This window comes from Sapajus apella, unplaced genomic scaffold, assembly GCF_009761245.1.
Source record: "Sapajus apella isolate SASKATOON/1434 unplaced genomic scaffold, GSC_monkey_1.0 scaffold107, whole genome shotgun sequence".
NCBI classification, from domain to species: Eukaryota; Metazoa; Chordata; class Mammalia; order Primates; family Cebidae; genus Sapajus; species Sapajus apella.
The window spans coordinates 6659340-6668529 of NW_022437047.1; the positions used below are offsets into that span (position 1 = coordinate 6659340).

General features: G+C 41.0%; 1 protein-coding gene and 1 pseudogene across 3 annotated transcripts in view; both read left to right on the top strand.

The window, feature by feature from the left end:
- Positions 1 to 4720: 4720 nt before the first annotated feature.
- LOC116537209 lies at positions 4721 to 6452 on the top strand (annotated as a pseudogene).
- Positions 5668 to 9190, top strand: part of LOC116537210 (arf-GAP with GTPase, ANK repeat and PH domain-containing protein 9-like) — an 18669-nt gene continuing 15146 nt past the window's right edge. Inside the window, exons 1-2 of one of the 3 annotated variants that reach the window (XM_032259270.1) lie at positions 5668 to 5978; positions 6936 to 7088. In XM_032259270.1, coding sequence (XP_032115161.1) covers positions 6948 to 7088 — 141 coding nt within the window. In that variant the 5' untranslated portion in view covers positions 5668 to 5978; positions 6936 to 6947. Of the gene's footprint in view, positions 5979 to 6541; positions 7089 to 9190 lie in introns of those variants that run through there. The other 2 variants (XM_032259272.1, XM_032259271.1) reach the window with 2 other exon arrangements.

Here is a 9190-nt window from a genome sequence, read left to right on the forward strand (position 1 = left end):
GTGCTCACTGCTTTCTACAAATTTAGCTTACGTGAACCCTTGAGGTGAGTTCGGTATTATCTGCAATTTACATAAGATGAAATAGAGCCTCCCAGCAGTTAAGTAACTTGTGTGAAGGTGGGACTCTTGTTCCTAATGGTTCCAGAACCTTCATCCTTAATACGTGAATTGCCCTGCAGAAATGGTCAGAGTTTATCAATAGAAAATCTAGACAGTACTGAGTGTATGTAAAATGTACATGCACTTTTGATTATGGGAATGATAATGTTCACTGTTTCCGATACTCTATAATAAACTTTCATTTAAATTAGCAAAAATAAAATATAAATTAGAAAAAAAATAAGCCATATTGATTAGGAAGTGTGGGGAGACAAATGCCGTGGGAGTTTCATTTTTATTTAGTTTTTACTGGAGAGCCATTTTGTGACAAAGAGCTACAAATTTGGCCCAGGAAGACTCTTAAAATATAAAGTAAAAAGTAATACAGATTTTAAAGTGCCATTGTAATGTTAGGAAGCTAAGTAACATTTAAATTTTGAACATGTAATGCTACTATTAGTACAAATAAGTGTTGTTATTAATGTCGTGTAAGCTTACTAAATCTTGTGTACTTGAAATGATTTAAATAGTTTATAGAAGTCATTTGTCTCTTTTATTTAAAATGTAGCAAGTTTCTAATTTTGAAGACGTACATTTTAAGAGATGCCTTTACATTTTTAAATTTTTAATTATTATGCATACATAATATCCATAAGGAACATGTGTATCCGATTACTGTGGATATATAATATCCATAAGTTGTACATAAGGAACATTTCGATTTCATTCTTTTAGTTATTCTGAATTATATAATAAATGATAGTCACCCTATTGTGCTCTTGGACACGAGAATTTATTCTATTTAACTGTATTTTTGTATCTGTTAACCTGTCCCTCATTGTCCCTCCCTCCCTGCTACCCTTCCCAGTCTCTTAGCCATCATTGAGAGAGATGCCTATTATGTAAATCATTTTAAAATTTTCAAAAGGAAGACACATATTTGGTAAAATACTCTAACTGTAATGCAAGATACACACGATGCGCATCTTCTTTTCCCTGCTCTAACTGCTGGTGTCTCAGATCCCTGCAGAGCAGTATCCTTCTAGGTGCATATAAACACACTTGCCACCCTTTAGAAACACAGATGGTAGCTTATTTTATACAGTTTTGTGCTTTGCTTTTTTCATATAATATATCTTGGAGGTATATAATCAGTAAGTACTGTAGTTCTGCCTCCTTTTTAATCCATCCTATGGATGCACCATAATTTATTTAGTCTAGCTTATGTTGATTGCTCTGCTCTGGGTTGTCAAAGCCTCCTGAGAATGCAGAGGCACACAAAATATGTGTGGATTTAGGTGTGTAGGTGCGAGTGTGGATTAGGGGTGTAACACTGGCTTAGATGACGAAGATTGGCAGCTGAGGGACTGTTTGCTCCCCGTTCTTCTTGACCCTACAACCAGCCGCTTGTCCCTTGGCACTCTATGTCATCAGATGTGGTGTGAAGATATTCCACCTGACGTTTGAGCTGGTCCAGAACCATTTCTGTGCTCAGAAGCCTCACCTCCGTCTCCTCACCATTCTTAGATGGATACCTCTGCTTGGCTGCAGAGCAGTCTGCCTCTGTATGGTTCTAACTCCTGAAAGGAAACATCGAAGCTCTGGAAGCCTCAGGACTTTGTTGGAAGTCTCCCTTCTTAGGATTGCTTCTTGTTTACAGCTTTTATTTTGCTGCAGTATTGACAAGAATAATTGAAATATAATTTTTAGTTTTCCCTTAATGTCTAGAGTGCCAAGCTGTTCTACTTTTCTGGAGTGGTGCATGGAGAAATCAAAATGAGGAAACTGACAATCTGGGCCATTTTTATTACAGTTATGAAGTTTAGGCCTCTCACATGGCAAACTTCTCACCCTTATATCCTGGCAGACAGGTAAAAAGTGATTGTAAACTTTTTCTTCATGGGTCATATATTTCAAAGTTAAAAAGGCTAGAAAAAGAACAGTGATAGAATTTATGTTTTGCCTATTTGAATAGTGGGGATAGAAGTGTAGTTGATGGAAAATGTCTATTGCTCCAAGATGCTGTGCCTTTGGGAATAAATTATGAGGTATTTAGGAAAATGGGAGGACTTGGAAGCACTTAAGGCTACAGGATGTGGCTCCGTCCTGTGTTCAGCGTCAGTTTTCAGTGATGCTGCCTTGTGTCCATGTGCTTGAGTTCTTCGTGTGTGCCTTCAGTTTCCTTCCTTCGTGCTCTTTCTCATGTGGTTTTCTCATCCTGGAATACCCTTTTCCACCTACCAGAATCCACATCATAGTAAAAATCCCAGAGTACAGGCCTGCCCTCTTTTCCAGAAAGGGATTTTCTGAATATGTTTTTCACTCTTCCCTGACCCCAGGTGGATATCATCTCCCTGTCTAGTGTTATGGAATGAATGTCACTTTTAGCCTACAGTGGTATGTCTGCCTCTTTTCCTCTGGTGGATGGTGAATGGTGCTTCCTTATTTCTGTATTTTCTGGTTTTCTAAACGACGTGCTTAGCGGACAAGAGTGTGGTGAGTGATTGAAACAAACCGAGAGGATAAACAAACAAACATCAAATGTGACCAGAAGGTGTCACTTTATGGTAAAGAAAAGTGCACTTAAAAATTAAAAGGCAGATTCACATGCCAGGTATTGTCTTGTTATTATAACATGTTAGAATTATACATAGGATTCTTGGGATGGCTTGATTTCTCAGAAAAACTGAAATATGACGAAAAAAGGGACGATGGCCTTGCTGGAGGTTTGAAAAGTAACCCAGCGATGTGTAGGCCTGCAACTGTGTTATCAAATCCATCTTCTCCTGTAGCTAGAGGGGCACTGTTTCAGTTTGGTGCAGTGCCGTTCTTTAGTGAAATGTTTTAAGCCCTTGGACTGTGGATCATTTTTACCCCCACAGTCAACAGTAGATACTTACTGACTTCTTGTCAGCGGAAGCTGGCTTTTTAAAAGGGGCCTTTCTTCTAGGGGTATGAGAGACTTCACCGTGAGCGATGTCAGTTTCCTCGCAGACCCTTGTGTCTTCCTGAACAACAGAAGAAGTTCTGTTTAGATGAGAAGGAGAAACTGGTTTATGTACCTCTTTCTGAAGTTGGGGGTGTGCTGTATGACAAAGACACTGTCTATGTTGACCTTGGTGGCAGCCACAGTTTTGGGGCATCAGTGAGACAGGATTCATTGCTCTGAACTCTCATTCTTCTTTCTGAATCTATTTTTTAATCACAAAAAGTAACGTACTCAGCTTTTATTTATTGAAGACTTTTCTCTTGTACTTACGATAAAGACCCAAATGCATATTGTAAATCTATAGAATTAAAAGAATACTTTTTTTTTCATTGTACCAAGCAGAAGAGCCCTGTCCTCCATGCCTCCTTGATCCATGGCCCCAGCACGAGCACTGCTGCCGGTGTGGCGCCTGCACGGCCCATTGCCATTTCTACAAAATCAGTGTGCTTTCCAGCTCTCGTTGGTCCTTTTCTTTTTCTCATTCATGGTGGTCTCCTCCTCTGTATTTTAAAGTGGGTTTCAAATGTTTATTTGTCAGTTCTGAAGTTGAATTGTATTGGGTTAAAATCAGGGTTACTTTAAAATGTTAGAAAAGCTAGCATTGTTGTACCATTGGAACTGAGGTTTTTCTAGCTAGGTGTTTAGAATATCAGGTTATATACTCCCAGAACATTGGAAAAGTTTAATGGAGATGGGGATCCATTTCAAGGTCTCACTTTGTCTCCAGGCTGGAGTGCAGTGGCATGAACTTGGCTCACCGGGGCATTGAACTCTCAGGATCAAATGATCCTCTCACTTCAGCCCCCCAAGTAGCTGGGACTGCAGGAGTGCAGGAACTTTCAGCCTGTCTCCTGTGTCCTTTCAACCACTCCTGGCTAAATTTTTTTAACTATTTTCTAAAGATGAGGTGTCACTATGTGGCCCAGGCTGGTCTAGAACTCCTCAGCCCAAGGAATCCTCCCGCATTGGCCTCCCAAAATCCTTGGATTAGCCTAGTCTATTATTGCTGTATTCCAGCTTACCCATCTCTTATCATATGATTTTTAGTTGTTCCTAATTTATGTTTTTATAATTTTGTATATTGTGCTATGTTAAACACCTTGATGCAGTTGTGTTTCGTCCTGTGATTTTAGCCTCCTGATGATTCTGTGTTATCAGTTGTGGCACTGGTGACTTGAAATGGATGTTCTTCCTCTGTCAGTCCCCCTATGTCTGTTAGCTGGCATTTTTAACAAAGAACTTTCACTTCTTCCCTTTATTTTCGGTATCACTGGTGACTAATGCACTTTTATTCCATGGGTTATTTTCTATCACTGTCATTGTTCTTTCTGATGCCTGTGCTGTCCTAGATTCAGCTGCAGGAGCCTTCAGCCTGTCTCCTATGTCCTTTCAACTGTCTCTGTTAGTCTTTGAGCATGTCTTACTTTCTGACAGAACCAGAGGATCCAGGCTCATTTTATCTTCTTTCTACTTTGGGCCTGGAATTAGCCATTTCTCTTAAGGATCATGTATTTTTAGCTTAGAAATTGATGAAATTTCCAAAAGATCTACAAAACACTAACTTCCTTTTTGAGCAATTTTCTTCTAAATTTAGATTAACCTTTTAAAAGGGTTATTCATTTATTCTCTGTATATACTTTTCTAAAGTGTGGTATTAGGGAACCATGCCTGAGTTTGCGTATTAACTCTTCCAGTGTTTATCAGATCATTTTTTACCTCTGCTATGTCATCCTAAACAATTCTTTGACATTTTCTATTTCTTTGTATTTTTATTGACCTTATTGTCATTTCTAGATTTGCTGATGAACCTGCAAATTGAATTCGTTTGCATTTCCTTGGTAATAATGTAGGCTGTTTATGCCAAAGGAAGAAAAACAAATGGGCTTGAAACTGATCAAATGCGATAGAAAGCCATTTTTGCAGATGAAGATGGACCTGGAGATAGTGATGTTGAAGAAAATGAAATTTCTGAAGATGACAGATTGGAAACTGTCTCAAGTGATGAGGAAGCAGAAGAGGAGGAAAATGCTGAGGTGACTGATCAGTATATGACTGCTAAGGGCATCAAACGAGGGAAGCTTGAGTTGGAAGAAGACAGTGAAGTAGATTTGCCAGCATTTGCTGACCGTGACGTTGAGCTTGAGGGGAGCTCAGCAGAAGGGGAAATGGAATAAGCTGGGGAAAGCAGTGAGGAAGAGGACTGCACTGCAGGAGAGAGGGGCATTTCAGGATCAAAGACTGTTGGAGAAGGTAGTAAAGCAGAGGTGTCACAAGCTAATCCCCAGAGTGATCCTGTAAATCTGGAGAAGTCTTTGTCGATGAAGAAAGCAGCCCTTACCTCTTCGTCTCTGGGCATTGCACAGCTGACGAGGCATTTGCATCTGAAGATGAATCTGAAGAAAGCTCTTCATTCAGTGCAGAGGAAGAGGACCTGGAAAATGAGGACACTTTTAGGAAAAAGGTTTCAGAGCCTTCTCAAGTGGGCAGTGGTCAGAGCCTCGGGTGAAGAAACTTAATTGACGAGACCAGTGTTATAGAAGATTTACTCAAAGAAGAAGAAGATTGCAAGGAAGAGAAGAAGGAGTCCACAGAAGCCTCGGGTAAGCTTAAATTTAGTTGGTTGCTGCTATGAACTTGACTCTCGAAATGGTACCCAAAGGAATGTCTACATTTGGGGGTCTGTTGATTTTGAGATTTTGGTAACTGCGAAATGCTGCATTGTGGATGGATCTCGGGGGAGGGGAGACACGTAAACAAGTCTAACTGGAGGTTGACATTCCTCATTTCGGGTGCCCTCAAGTGGAAGGAAGACCTTTCCAGAAAGGCACTGAGGCCTTTCAGAGACAGCAACAAGCAGCTCCAAACCTCCGAAAGCTTATTTATGGGACAGGCAAAGAATTCTGGCTCAGAGCTGGAAACATTTCAGTTTCTCTGATTATTTTCTAAAAAGGAGATAGGGAATTGGTTGGAGTATTGGGCTGGTATTGTTGACATCCATCATTGCTGGCCGTCACATTTCCTGTTTGGCAGATGTCTTTAATCATCAGCTTACAAGGACCACACATTGGTCTTGTGAAGTACACTTCTGGGTTTGCTGTAAAACTCGATGCAAGTCGTGTCCATTGCATCATGTCATGTCCCCTTTTAAAAAGTCACTCATGAGAAATTTTTTGTAGAATTTAGTGCCAGAAAAATATTTCTGCCCATAAAAGTATTTATTTGCTCCTTTCTGAGAATGAGAGCCCTGTATAACACATTTTGTTCTCTTTTGCCCTTGTCCTCTGATTTTATGCTTTGTTAAACATACCTATATGTTCTTTGTGGTAGAATTAATGCCAAAATAAAGATAGAGTGGTGAACTTTACATTGTGTTCCCTGGTTACTTCACGATGAGATCAAGGCCACATGGTGAGACACTTGGGCTCGGCACAGTGAATTGGGAGGGTTGTTTGGCACTGATTTTCGTTCAGCTTTTGGCTAGGTACTCTCAGTGATGAGAGGCTCAACGCTCTTTAGAGCTCTTCTTTAATAATTGAAAGCTCTGCTTTTAAATGTCCCTTCCCTCCTTGACCCCTAGTATTCTAAGTCCTGCTCAACTGCTTAGCTGCTGCCATGCAGGAGTGCAGGAACCCCCACACATGTAGAGCAATAGCTTCCTGGCCTCTCTTTACCTGTAGCTGACCTGCCCTCTCAGTGCCTGACTCACCTGTGGCCATTGCTGTAACCACCACAGACAGAGGCCCTTGGTTCCTGAGTTGGAAGAATCGTGGCCTAACTGGTTGAAAACAATGAGTCCTCCAGAGCTGTAGGTTTTGTTCTCACTTTTCTGCCATGGTGTTCTCTTTAGTGACAGAAGATAATGAAGAAGATTATGATACCTGAGAAGAGCTTGGAGGGTTGTTTCGTGTCAGCCAGCCTGACAGCGTGGAAGCACAAGGCCGACTCTTTGGACTGCTTCAGATTTCTTGTGGAGGTGCCCCATGACTGGGATTTAGAGGAGGTAAGGCTGGGTAATACGTTTGATTTATTAGAGAGCTGTTCTAGAATAAGATTATCTGATGTCAATATTCCGTAACTGTTGTTGGTTTCTTATTTTTATAGGATGACAGGTCATCCTCCCAGTTACTGTGGTGGGCAGTTCATGCATTCTAAGCAATAACACATTCTGTGTTTAATTCATTGCACAGCCCACAGAGGACAGGTTCAGCTTCCAGTATGAACAGTAGTGCCAATGTTTATTTTGAAGCATCACACAAAAATTTTTATACATCTGATGTATTTTGTGTCTTATCACTAGGATATGCGTAGCATCCCTGAGTTAACATTTATAGTTTCTGCTATTTGTAAGCATCCAGAAATCTGTGATACCTGTAAATGTTCTTCCTGAGCTCACCGCTTTGTAGTCACACTGGAATTCATTCAGTACTCAAATGCCACACAGCTTACCCTCTTCTTAGGCCTTTTCTCTTTCTCTCTCTTTTTTGAGACATGGCCTTGCTCTGCATTCCAGGCTGGAGTGCAGTGGCACGAGTGTATGGCCCAATGCAGCCTCGACCTCCTGGGCTCAAGGGATCTTCCCACCTCAGCCATCAGAGTAGCTGGGACTATAGGCACGAGCCACCAAGCCTGGCTGCTGTTTGCATTTTTTTGTAGAGTCAATGTTTCACCGTGTTGAGTTAGTCTCAAACACTAGGCTAGAGTGATCTTCCTGCCTTGCCCTCTCAAGAGTGCTGGGATTACAGGAGTGAGCCATTTCATCACCCGTTTTCTCTATATTCTCTTCTGGAATGTTCTGATCTTCCAAAGGCTGTCCTCTTTTTTGTCAATTCAGTTTGGCTTAGGTGTCACTTCTCACAGAGGCCCAATTGCTCTCATTCTGCGTATTGTAATTTTCCAGTTAACACTTAATGCTCTTTATGAGATTTCATTTAACCATTTTGTAATGGTGAAATTTAATACAGATACAGAAAACCAAGTAAAAATAATTGTTTAACTTAATGGGTTGCCAGAAAGTGAATACCCCTGTACTCAGCACTCAGGCTGGGAAATCAAGCTTTGCTGCTTGATTACGACACCAGCCAGGGTCCTCTTCCTCCCTGTGGAAGGAGTTGTGGTCAAGCCTCTTGTTGCGACTCTTTTCTTTTCTCCTGGTTTGCTCTTCCATGCGTCCATAAGCATCGTAGTTTACTTTTACCTGATTGTCATTATGCATTTTCCGTCTGTCTTTTAAAATCGTTAGTCAACAACCTTCCTTCCCATTTCTTTTTTTTTTTTTTGATTACATTTTATTTAAAAAGCCAAGTCGTTGGTCTGTAGAGTTTCTCATGGTATGGATTTTGAGGATTGCTTTGCATCCCTCTGCAGTGTCTCAGGCCCTCCTGTATTTCCTGTGAATGGGTACGGAGCATTACTGATAGAAATTCTGTGATGACTGGAATGTATATCCAAGGTGTGGGTTGTGGCTGCTTGTGGCTACTGGGCACTTTAAATGTGGCTAGTGAGACGGGAGAACTAATTTTTAAATTTTATTTAATCTTAATTAAGATGAATTTAAATAGCCACATGGTTGTATTTACCTGATGGATGAAACATGTAGCAGTTGGATAGGATTTAAATTTGATTTTTATTTTTCAGCAAAACTTCTTCCCAGGTGGTGGTGTTTTCTTATTGGGAGGCATATAAAGACCGGCTGTGTCCTTTTAATGGCATGAGATGGAGAGATGGTCTAATCTGCCACACACTGCGATACACTGGGGCAGTGGCCAGTGATTTGAACTTCGTGGCACAGATGGAAAATTCCAGGTTCTCTTTGTGGTAGGCAGAGGCCTCAGTTTTTAAGAAACTCCCCAGCTTCACCCCTGCCAATGAGGACGTTGATTGAGGATATTCCTATCAGTTTGAAGTAGAAGAGATTGTTTCTTGATGTCGAATTTCAGGTGAGGAATCTAGCTCCTGCATATCATGGTTGTGGTGCTTGGGGTCACAGGTCTAGAGAGCACTGTCTGAAATGGGGCTCAAGGCAGTAGCTGTGAAAGACCCCTGGGATGTTTTCTGCTCCCCTCTCTGTATATCCCCTGGAGGGAGATCCCATTAGTCATTATG